At 42.6% G+C, this 12,595-nt stretch overlaps 1 protein-coding gene across 3 annotated transcripts in view; it reads right to left on the reverse strand.

The window, feature by feature from the left end:
- Nucleotides 1-12,595, reverse strand: part of klhl22 (kelch-like family member 22) — a 36,340-nt gene that overhangs the window by 15,513 nt on the left and 8,232 nt on the right. For 2 of the 3 annotated variants that reach the window (XM_034169838.1, XM_034169839.1), the window contains exons 3-7: nucleotides 10,819-10,984; nucleotides 10,427-10,738; nucleotides 2,315-2,745; nucleotides 2,035-2,227; nucleotides 1,709-1,942 (exon numbers count right to left, since the gene is read on the reverse strand). In XM_034169838.1, coding sequence (XP_034025729.1) covers nucleotides 1,709-1,942; nucleotides 2,035-2,227; nucleotides 2,315-2,745; nucleotides 10,427-10,738; nucleotides 10,819-10,984 — 1,336 coding nt within the window. The remainder of the gene's footprint in view (nucleotides 1-1,708; nucleotides 1,943-2,034; nucleotides 2,228-2,314; nucleotides 2,746-10,426; nucleotides 10,739-10,818; nucleotides 10,985-12,595) is intronic. The other variant, XM_034169840.1, reaches the window with a different exon arrangement.

A 12,595-nucleotide genomic window follows, 5' to 3' on the forward strand; every position in this document is an offset into this window, starting at 1 on the left:
TGAGTGAGCAGTGGTCCACCCCTCTCATCGGATTTTTATTGCAAATAAATGTCTGCACGATTTGGAGCTTTGCTGCATCAAATTTTTCCAGAAACTGTGAGAGACCTCCAGGTGGACACCATTTGGAAAATTTAGATGGCTTTCAGCGACGATTTTATGGGGATTACACAGATTAAGGAGTGCTCCAGCCGGTTTAAAGACCACCCACAGTGTCTGAGAGCGCGGCACGCTCTGAGCGCCGATCGACAAGCTCAAACCCCGCTCAAACAACCAGATCATTTCCAACGGAGGATTGCACCACCATGCCGCTCATGGCGCGGGACAAAACTACCTCCGTGTTGGTCTCAGAGGACGGCTTTCAGATGGCTCAGACGGCTTCCGGTTGCTTTTCAGTCGTGTGAGTATCCGAGAAATTGTGCATGAGCTGGACATGCCCCAACATGTCCTGTGAGGCTTCATCATGGTGTTGCTTTGCGTCATGCAGCTCCGCCGCGACGCGCGGAGTTCCTCCGCTCCTGTTTCCATGACAAAAACTCCTGTAACAGTGGAATGTGCCATTCATTTCTAAACTGGACGCTGTCTTGATCCGGTATGTCGTCTGACTAGCACAGGAATTGCGGAAGACGTGGACATCAGCACTTTTTCGGCACATTGAGACAGACGTGCGGAGGAACTCCGCGCGTCACGGCGGAGCCGCATGGCGCAAAGCACCGCCATGATGAAGCCTCACAGGACATGCTGGGGCATGTCCAGCTCATGCACAATTTCTCGGATACTCACACGACTGAAAAGCAACCAGAAGCCGTCTGAAAGCCACCTGAAAGCCGTCCTGTGAGACCAACACGGAGGTGGTTTTGTCCCACGCCATGAGCGGCATGGTGGCGCAATCCTCCGCTTCTCTTTCCATGAAAAAAACTCCTGTAACAGTAGAATGTGCCGAAAAAGTGCTGATGTCCACACCTTCTGCCTTTTTTGTGAAAGCTAGATGACGTCCCGGATCAACAAAGCCTTCACGTTGGAAATGATCTGGTTGTTTGAGCGGGGTTTGAGCTTGCCGATGGGCGCTCGGAGCGCGCCGCGCTCTCAGACGCTGTGTGCGGTCTTTAAACTGGCTGGAGCACTCCTTAATCTGTGTAATCCCCATACAATCGTCGCTGAAAGCTATCTAAATTTTCCGAATGGTGTCCAGCTGGAGGTCTCTCACGGTTTCTGGAAAAATTTGATGCAGCAAAGCTCCAAATCGTTCAGACATTTATTCGCAATAAAAATCCGACGAGAGGGGTGGACCACTGCTCACACAAAGCCTGCTCACAGTCGAATGACGCAACGGACAGGTGTGAAAAAACTCACGCATGCGCACGAAGGTTCAAGCTTGGCTGATGCAATCACACGTGATTCAAATCCATATGGTTTTTGCAAAAAATAAAAAGGTCAGATTCTTTTTGGACAGACCTCGTATATTATAAAACAAGTTGTGAGCTGTTTATTGTTTTCACAGAAACAAATACCACAAGGAGCACTTTTTCCTGTTCAGAAAACGCTGAGATGACGTGTATCTGGGCACTGTTTACTTTCTGATCCGAGTCAGGAACTATCCTGAGAGCTGCCTTCAGAATATACTGCAGCTGTGTCTTAATTCCAAACAGTATGAGCAGTAGCGTCTGTATGCACCTTTACAGACACCGTTGGTTTGTGTCATTTATCTTACCTTGAAGACATCACGCCGATAACCACGCTCATCGTTACTTCCGCCGACAACATAAGCACGGCCTCTAACAGAAGCCATGCCATGCCACGCCCGCTCCACTGGCCCCTCTGCACAGGCCGTCCAGTGGTTGGTAACAGGGTCAAAACACCAGGTCTCTTTAAGATACACCATTCCTCTGAGCCCACATGTTATATAAATCTTCCCATTCACCACTGCTCCAGCATGGGCATACACCTACAGAGGTTAGAAAAGAAAAAGTGGGTAAGTAGCACCATCATGTGGATTGTAGTGATATGACATGCAAAACTTTTTTTTTTCTATCATACTTCTCTTTTTAATGGTGCGACATGCTCCCACGTGTTGGTGTGTGGATCATATCGCTCCACTGAGTCCAGTTCATTGCTGTAGTCCCGCCCTCCGATGGTATATATATAGCCGCCTACCACACACACACAGTGGTCAGCATGCTGCTGCTGTAGAGGCTGAACAGCGCACCAGCTGTTGTGGCGTGGATCATATCTGGACAGACACGTCATGGTAATGAAGAAATTTTATTAGCAACAAACACAAGTCATAAATGCAACATCTCAGTAAATATGTTCTCACCTCCAGCAGCAGGTCTCTGCATGAAATCCACTAATGTTTCTGTCTCCCCCAATAAGATAAATAAAGTTGTTGAGCACAGCAACGCCCTGGTTGGACATTCGGGGAGTGTGACCTGCAGGGAGAGTCCTCCACTCTTTCCAGCTTGGGTGGAACACATGAAATACGTTGTGGCTGTCCGTAAAGGATCCAGTGGGGAACATCCCCCCGAAGCCCAAGATACAGTGCAAGGTTGAGCGTGGCTGGGTGAGAGGACCCTGCAGGGTGGGCTGCCATATCTCCTGATCATGGTAGCGCAGGGCAGCTGAAACACATTCCTTCAGCGGGCACGCATTTAGTCTCCCAAACAGCCTCTGCAACACTTGTTTCTCCATCAGGCAAAAGCGCACAGCTTCAAGCATCTTAAGGTTGCCCTTTAGTGCAGAAAATACAAACTAACAAGACAATGTATAATTAAAAGTTAAAGTTATTAAAGCTAGAGTTCTTCACAAACATGGTGGAACAGATCTATCACACTGCTGAGGTTGCTCTCAAATTTAGTTTCACTGTGACAATGACATAAAATGTGAGAATGTTCAGCATTTCTGAGGACAATGTCTCGCACATTATGGTTAGGACCATTAATGAGAATCATTAGTTCTCAACTAGTTGGTGACTAAATTTGACACTAAATGAATTAAGCCAACTTCATGGTGAAACTCAAATGTGACATTTATTTTAACAAACATAAGCACAAAATCACAAATACAAAAAATAGCATTAGCATGAAGACAATAGGGGCGTCGGGGGGAAAAAAAAAAAAATCGATTCATGTCCGAATCGCGATTCTTATTTATTATGATTCTGAATTGATCCAAAATGTCCAAGAATCGATTTTTAAAAAGCATTTTTTAAAACATTTTCCTGCTTACTCGCTTCGTGTACTGCTTGTCAGGCAACGGCTTCTGTACTACAGCGACCCCGCGGGGGGGTGGGGGTGGTCCGGCATGCTTCAAACACTCGTGAGCTGCAGAGTTCAGTGGCTGTAGCTTAGCATGGCGGACGAAGAGCTAATTCAGCCAGCACCGTCTTTGCTGAAGGCAAATGTTTGGGCGCATTTTGGATTTTATTATTTGCTGCGTAAGAAGGAGCTTGACATGACTTATGCAGTGTGCAAAATCTGCAAAATGAAAGTCAAGTACTTCTGAAACACTTCAAATCTGCAAGCCCACATGCTACGTCATCACCCGGAACTAAAAGAGGGGAGCAGCGTTATCTGCCGACTACTGACCAGCGCTTCGCTAAACTGCCAGCCAACTCCGAACGAGCAAAGCAGATAATTTACATCTAGAATCACTTGATTAACCTTGTAAAGCTGCATTTTCTTAAACATAAACATTTTTTAAGTAATATAACTATTTCTCAGAGCTCTTTGAATCAAAAATCCATTCTGAATCGAATCGTCACCCCAAGAATCGGAATCGAATTGAATCGTGAGTTGTTGAACGATTCACATCCCTAGAAGACAATACCTGCATTCATTTACTCGGCATAGACTACCTGTTTGAGCTGACTAACTCACCTGAAAAAGGTTCACATACTTTCTTCACTGAGTGAAGGGAGTGGCAGCAGCTTCAGCAGGTCTATTCTTTAAAGGGTTAAATGAACTTAATAAATGGCTTTGGACTAGTCGACTCATAAAAAATAGTCAACTATTCAGATTATCTAGTCACAGTCGACTATTATGTCTAGTCACCCTATCCCTATTGCACAGCTTCAATAATGCTAATTCATATTATGTGGTCTTTTTGCAGAAACTTCAAAATCATCTTTGTGTTTTGTAATATTTTGTGTTTCCTTCCACAGCCACAGCTACTCACAAACATCACAGTTTTTCATATCAAGGAAACATAGGACTTAACTTCAGTTTGTCATTCGTTACACCCACTACTAAAGAAGCAGCATATTACTATCATGCTAGAACGAGGACTAAAACACATGGACATGCTTTGAGTACTGTAAACATTCATGAAGGGACAGACCAAGATAGCATTCAACAACTTACATCAATTATGAAACTCCAGGGAAATAACATCAATTTATTACACTTATATAGCACCAAATCACAACAAAGTAGCCTCAAGGCTTTTCACACAAGTAAGGTCAAACCCAGTGGTGGGCACAGATAACCAAAAAATTAACTTTGATAACAGATATTAAGATAACTGAAAAGTTATCTTTGATAAAGATAAACCGATAAACCACCCAAAAATGCATCGGAAGTTACAGATAACTGATGAATTCCAGTATTGTCTCTGGTACATTTGCAACTACTAACAAGCTGAATTTGAATTTTAACACCACAATCACTTTTGGAAGCATCAAAAGCGACAAAAAACCCAAACATTGAGCCCGCACTTCTATGTTTAAACATGCTGCCCCCTGCTGGAGGATACACAGCTACAGCACAGAAGCACCCTGAGAACAGCCACAAAGCCAGTTCTCTACCAATCACAATGCTCCGGTCAGGCGGAGGTCCTGAAAAATAAAGGCATGCTGACTTATGGTTTTGTGTGAATACTGATAGAATAACTCCATTAATGTCAATTCTGTCATTTGTACAAAGTTAAAATATAACATATATCTTTTAATGTTGAATAATGCACTAGTTCTGAGGTTTTGTAACAAACACAGACAGATCACAAAGGATTCTGGGTAAAAGTGCCTCTGCTAAACACTGATTGGTTCAGTCATTCATTATGTAAACCAACACGTTAATGTGACGTGTGTCGTGTGCTGGTGTTTACAGATAAATGTGCCTTTGTAAAATATTCCATTTTTTATTTGTAAAAACAGGCATTTTTACGGAGCCCTGGAAGTGTCATCGCAAAATGTTTTGCATGTGGAGAGAATGTGCGCATGTTTTATTAGTGCCGTGCGCACGTTTTATGATGCACTCAATATTGTCTTGACACATAAATGTTGGCTTTACACTGTGCGAGTTTTGGCCCTTTTTCAGATGATTTTTCATTCGTGCGAGAATTTTCTGGACTGAGTTTCAGGTTAGTTGCGCATCCTGCATCGTGTAGTGTACATGGAGTAACAAGCTGCGTTCAACATCTCACGACCACCTCCTGATCGCCGATCGTATGGTCGAATGAAAATCAAACCTGTTTGATATTATTCTGGTCGGCCGTCGTGAGGGTATCCTACTGCTGAAGAGCTACAAGCATCCAACCGCTCGCACTGTGCATGTGCAAACACTGCAGAGCTGTCTTGGAATGTTTTTTTTGTTGTTGTTGTGGTTTTGTTTTTAAACTTAATTTGTAAAAAAAAAAAAAAAAAAAAAAAGCCATCTGCAAAGCCAAAAAGTTGATTTGACAACCATCTGCTATAACCGGGGACAAAATAAATAGAACACTGCCATCTACTGGACCCAGACGCTTAGTACTTAGGGCGAATACTGACATGAACACTACTGGCCGGTAGATGGCAGTAGAGGCCTTGAAAACTTACAAAAACAAAATTACAGATAATCCGTGTCTGGTACATTTAAGATGCGTGGAATTTAACAAACGCAAATACAATAACATCTATGAACCCAGAGAATATATTCACAAGAGTTTTAGGCACAAGAGTTTAATGCTGCTGTCCGTGGAGCCTGAAAAGAGTGTCTGAAATGCATTTGTCCTGTCATGAACGCACTGAGATTACCCTATCCTACCCATAATGCACTGCTGGGCACAGCATGTGCTCACAAAACCTTAAAAATTAGCACATTACTTTAAAACTAAAACATATATCTGATATTTTCACTTTATAAAACTTCAGACATGACAGTAATTTTAAATAACTTGTCAAAAATAAGTTTGGTTAAAATTTGAACCATAAGTTAAAAATGTATGCCTCTGGATGACTTGGGTGATATTGCCAGTGTATCAGTACGGTGTTAAAGAAAATGATTTTTTTTTTTTTGTGACCAGTTCTCATTTGCCTGCAGAGGATAGAGTGGTTTCTTCTGAAAACAGCTCTCTTCTGTTTGCAAAGGGTAGAACTATACATATCTTACAAAACTTTTAACAGGTACGTCTCAACTGATTTTAAATTTTAAAAATGTTTGCCGCTGTTCAGCTTGGTTTACTACGTTATCGGTCTAAAAGTTATCGGAGGACAATTTATCGGAAGTTAATTAGTCCGATAATGGTTTTTAAAGTTATCTAAAAAGATAATCCGATAATGAAAACATTATCTTCGATAATTATCTGTTATCGGAACTGTGCCCACCACTGGTCTAACCTTACCAATCCATAGAGCAAGCACACAGGTTACAGTGGTAAGGAAAAACTCCCTCTGATGATACTGCGGAAGAAACCTCAAGCAGACCAGACTCAAAGGGGTGACCCACTGCTTAGGCCATTCTAACAGTTACAAGGTTTTTACAAAGTTTAACATAGTTTATAAAGCTTGGAAAAAACAAAACATCTACTAAAGTAAGAATTTTAAAGAGTACATTCAAAGCCTGTCCTCCTGTATGTTCTGAAAGATGACAGAGTAGAAAGTCTGTGCTAATAGTCGATGAGCCAGTAGATACTTTTGACCTAATCACTACCTCTTAAGGGGACTAAACATTTACAATCCAGCCTCAGTGTACCATGGCCTACACAAAAACGTATAATGGCTATCCACTGGTGGTAGTTATAGAAAGGTAGAGGTCAATGAAGGAACACACAGGGGTCAAAATGTAAAAATGCTCCAACCAAATTCAAATTCTCCAGGCCAGTGGCGCTCACATCAGTCGCCATGAAGTGCCTAGAAAAACTGGTTCTCACACACAATCACACAGTCACAGACACTCTCCAGTTTGCCTTCCGCCCTCACCGATCAGTGGACAACACGATGGCCATAGCTCGATGCCACACTCTGCAACACTTGCACAGCAGCAGAACATACGTCAAGATGCTTTTCCTGGATTACAGTTACGCTTTCAACACCATCCACCCGGAGTAGCTGATCGAGAAGCTGACAGACCTTGGTGTCTCTACTCCCACCTGTAACTGGATTCTGGACTTCCTGACTGAGAGAACACAGGTGGTGAGAATGGGAGGGCGGGTGTCTGCTGAGCTCTCAGTCAGCACAGGATCTCCACAAATTTTTCACCCTGTACATAAACGAATGTGTCTCCAACCAGGACAACACCATCATCCTTAAATATGCCGATGACAGCAGCATCTTGGGCCTCATTAGGAGGGAGATGAGTCAGGGTACAGGAGCCTGGTAAAAACATTCTTGTTTATGGCAAGGAGAATGACCACATCCTCAACACAGACAAGACAAAAGAAATAGTAATGGACTTCAGGAAGAATCCTCCACCTCTGCAGCCTCTCATCAAAGGGACTGATGTGGAAGATTCACAGATTTCTGGGACTGCAGGTAACAGCTGACCTGTGCTTGACTCTGAACACTACTGCCACAGTGGAAAAAATCTTCAGCAGAGACTATACTTCATCAGGCTGCTGAGGAAAGCTGGACTAAACCATCACTCTCTCACCCAGGCTTATACAGGTCTGATAGAGAGCTTCCTCATCGCAGGCATCACTGTCTGGTACGACAACACCACACAGGCAGAGAGAAAGGCTCTTGAAAGAGTCATAAGGATGACAGAGAGGATCATTGGGACTACTCGTCCTTCCATGGACTCAATGTACAAGCAGCACTGTCAGAGGAAAGCAGAGGGACTCATCAGAGACTCACTCCACCCAGCTCACTCTCTGCTCAGACACAAACGCTTCACATACAGTAGTGTTCAGAATAATAGTAGTGCTATGTGACTAAAAAGATTAATCCAGGTTTTGAGTACATTTCTTATTGTTACATGGGAAACAAGGTACCAGTAGATTCAGTAGATTCTCACAAATCCAACAAGACCAAGCAGTCATGATATGCACACTCTTAAGGCTATGAAATTGGGCTATTACTAAAAAAAAGTAGAAAAGGGGGTGTTCACAAAAATAGTAGCATCTGCTGTTGACGCTACAAACTCAAAACTATTATGTTCAAACTGCTTTTTTAGCAACACTGTGAATCACTAAACTAGTATTTAGTTGTATCAGCACAGTTTTTCATGATTTCTTCACATCTGCGAGGCATTAATTTTGTTGGTTTGGAACCAAGAGTTTGCTTGTTTACTAGTGTGCTTGGGGTCATTGTCTTGTTGAAACACCCATTTCAAGGGCATGTCCTCTTGAGCATAAGGCAACATGACCTCTTCAAGTATTTTGACATATCCAAACTGATCCATGATACCTGGTATGTGATATATAGGCCCAACACCATAGTAGGAGAAACATGCCCATATCATGATGCTTGCACCACCATGCTTCACTGTCTTCACTGTGAACTGTGGCTTGAATTCAGAGTTTGGGGGTCGTCTCACAAACTGTCTGCGGCCCTTGGTCCCAAAAAGAACAATTTTACTCTCATCAGTCCACAAAATATTCCTCCATTTCTCTTTAGGCCAGATGATGTGTTCTTTGGCAAATTGTAACCTCTTCTGCACGTCTTTTATTTAACAGAGGGACTGCGGGGGATTCTTGCAAATAAATTCGTTTCACACAGGCATCTTCTAACTGTCACAGCACTTACAGGTAACTCCAGACTGTCTTTGATCATCCTGGAGCTGATCAATGGGTGAGACTTTGCCATTCTGGTTATTCTTCTATCCATTTTGATGGTTGTTTTCCGTTTTCTTCCACGCATCTCTGTTTTTTTTTCCATTTTAAAGCATTGGAAATCATTGTAGATGAACAGCCTATAATTTTTTGCACCTGCGTATAAGTTTTCCCCTCTCCAATCAACTTTTTATTCAAACTACGCTGTTCTTCTGAACAATGTCTCACTGACCGAACTCACTGACTGAATGCCACGCTACTATTATTGTGAACACCCCCTTTTCTACTTTTTTTTTTACTAATATACTAATCATATACTTCTCTGACATGTGCAGTATCCCCACATGACTTTTTCCCCTTCAGCACTTTTATCTTATTTATTATTATCTCTTTAGCTATTTCCTACTTGTTTCTTATTAAGAGGAACTGACTCCAAGACAGTCCAGCACAAGAATTCCTACGTGCTTGGACTGTTTGGTTTATGCACAAATGGCAACTAAAACATCTTGAATCTTGAACCATATTGAAAAGTATACCACATAAAGATTCTAAATTTGTCAACATCTCAAATGTTGAGCTGATGATCAGCTCCGCCAAGCTATGCAGAGTGCGCTACCAATACGCCCACCCGCTCATGGCAAAGTTGAACTACATCCAATAGTAAGCCAGTGGACTGTTGTCAGACGTCGCCACCTGCTGAGCTATGTCTACCTGTACTGAAGACAGGAAATTTGGACCCCTGGAGCGAGTCTTCTTTGGCATTTCGCATAGATTTTTGAGAATGTGTTAAGTCAACCAGTGCCAGCTACTTCATGTCATAGTGTGAACGGGCCCTTAAGGTCCTCTGTTGCTTAAACAAGCCTTTAGCACAATAATCTGCTGTTCACTCAAGGACAGCCTTTTATTTAGATGAAAAGTAAGTTATATTTTCATGTGGAAGGAAGCTACTTGCATTGAAATTGTAATTCAAATGTATAAAGCTGGAGCTGTGCACTCAGACCAGAGCGCGACACAGACACAGCACAGTGGGCAAAGGTAATTTATTTATTAATGAATATATAATCCCACAGGCCAGTGTCATGATTATGATTGCAATGTAGTTAATTGTACACCCCTAGTGGTTACACATTCTTCCTTCAGCAGTTGGAAAGGAAATTTAACAGACTATCATTTATAGCTAGTTAAACTGCAAGCACAGGTTCTTGTTAAACACGACAAAACTGAGTCAAATTGGGGCACAATCTGCATGTATGAAACTAACAATTATACTGAAGATTCAAGAGCAGGACTGGCCCCTTCTTCAGGAAGTACAGTGCAGCTTGCAGCTGTGAAAGGGTAACAACTATATCAATAACAACTATATCAAGGTTTCCTGGAGATTTGTTGACCTGTAAAACAATCAGAAACTCACAGACAACTTGTCTTTTACCTCTCTGATCCAGTGACATGGGTGAAAGTGTAGACTGACCTGCAAGTCTACTTGGTCCGTTTCTACCTGCTCTGGGCTGTAGTGGTAATGAAGTGCGGCCTCGTAGACCTCATTCTCACTGGTCACCTGAAGCTCATCACTGCACAGCGCTCTGAAGACTTTGTGCTCGGGGAGCTGACGATATGCCTCAGTTCGAGACAAAGTCTGGATGTTCCTGAGTATGTAAGAATGGACCCGAGTATCAAGTTCCTGCAGTCCGTACATGTCAGCAAGAAGGTCCACCTCTAAAATGTTGCTTTCATCTAGCCAGAAGAAGAGGAAATCGCAGCAGAAGCTGATGACATCCTCAAGCTTTAAGACACAAAGTGACATCTTCGTCAAATAAATATCAATAAAACCTATCTGGAAAGAAGAAAAAAAAAAATGCCTACCTGTAATAGCGTGGCTGCAACAAGCACTTCCTGCACATTTTCCACATCTAACTCAATCTCAGAGGTGTAGATGTAATCAAGCAGTTTTTTCATGGCATTACGAGTTACTCCATATATTGGGATTTCATTCTGCTGTACCTCCCGAAGCCCTCCAGCAAACATTCCCCTATGGGAAATAAGTGATTCATTGTCACATGGCTTATATGTTACATCATGACATCTTAATGAGTCAGTGTGCGTGTGTATGTATGTATGTATCCGTAAATTCATTTATCCCCTCAAACTTCTACTCACAACACCCCATAATGACAACATGAAAAAAGTTTTTTTTTAATTTTTGCAATTAACCCCCCCCCCCCCCCCCCCAAAAAAAAACCAACAAAAATTTAAGAAATCACATTTACATAAGTATTCTCACCCTTTGCTCAATACTTTGCTGATGTACCTTTGGCAACAATTACAGCTTCAAGTCTCCTTGAATATGATGCCAAAAGCTTGGTGCACCTATCTTTGGACAGTTTTGGGGAGCACTGGTGTACAGCCATTTTCAAATCTCTCCAGAGATGTTCAATCAGATTCAGGTCTGGGCTCTGGCTGGGCCACTCAAGGACATTCACAGAGTTGTCCTGAAGCCACTTCTTTCATATCTTGGCTGTGTGCTTAGGGTCATTGTCCTGCTGAAAGATGATCCGTCACCCCAGTCTGTGATCAAGAGCGCTCTGGAGCAGGTTTTCATCCAGGATGTCTCTGCACATCGCTGCATTCATCTTTCCCTCAATCCTGACTAGTCTTCCAGTTCCTGACTCTGAAAAACATACCCACAGCATGATGCTGCCACCACCATGCTTCACTGTAGGGATGGCACCTGGTTTCCTCCAAACATGATGCCTGGCATTCATGCCAAACTTCAATCTTTGTCTTGTCAAACCAGAGAATTTTGTTTCTCATGGTCTGCGAGTCCTTCAGATGACTTTTAGCAAACTCCAGGTGGGCTGTGCCTTTTACTAAGGAGTGGCTTCTGTCTGACCACTCTACCATACAGGACTGATTGGTGGATTGCTACAGAGACAGTTGTCCTTCTGGAAGAAGAAGAAGGATTCTGGAATTTCTCCACAGAGGAATGCTGGAGCTCTGACAGAGTGACCATTGGCTTTGTGGTCATCTTCCTGATTAAGACCCTTCTCCCCCTACCACTCAGTTTAGACTAGGTAGACTAGGTAGAGTCCTGGTGGATCCGAACTTCTTCCATTTATGGAGGAGGATGAGGCCACTGTGCTCATTGGGACCTTCAAAGCAGCAAAAACGTCTCTGTACCTTTCCCCAGATTTCTGCCTCGAGACAATCCTGTTTCGAGGGCTACAGACAATTCCTTTGACTTCATGCTTGGTTTGTGCTCTGACATGCACTGTCAACTGTGGGACCTTATATTTAGACAGGTGTGTGTCTTTCCAAAGCATGTCCAACCAACTGAATTTACTCAAGGTGGAATCCAATTAAGTTGTAGAAACATCTCAAGGATGATCAGTGGAAACAGGATGCACCTGAGCTCAATTTTGAGTTTCACTGCAAAGGCTGTGAATACTTATGTATATGTGATTTTCTTAGTTTTTTTTAATAAATTTGCAAAAAAAAAAAAAAAAAGTTTTCGTATTTTCATTATGGAGTATTGTGCGTTGAATTTTGACGGAAAAAAATTATACAGTATACACACACACACACACACACACACACACACACACACACACACACACACACACACACACACACACACACACAC

This window comes from Thalassophryne amazonica, chromosome 5, assembly GCF_902500255.1.
Source record: "Thalassophryne amazonica chromosome 5, fThaAma1.1, whole genome shotgun sequence".
In the NCBI taxonomy this organism is placed as follows: domain Eukaryota; kingdom Metazoa; phylum Chordata; class Actinopteri; order Batrachoidiformes; family Batrachoididae; genus Thalassophryne; species Thalassophryne amazonica.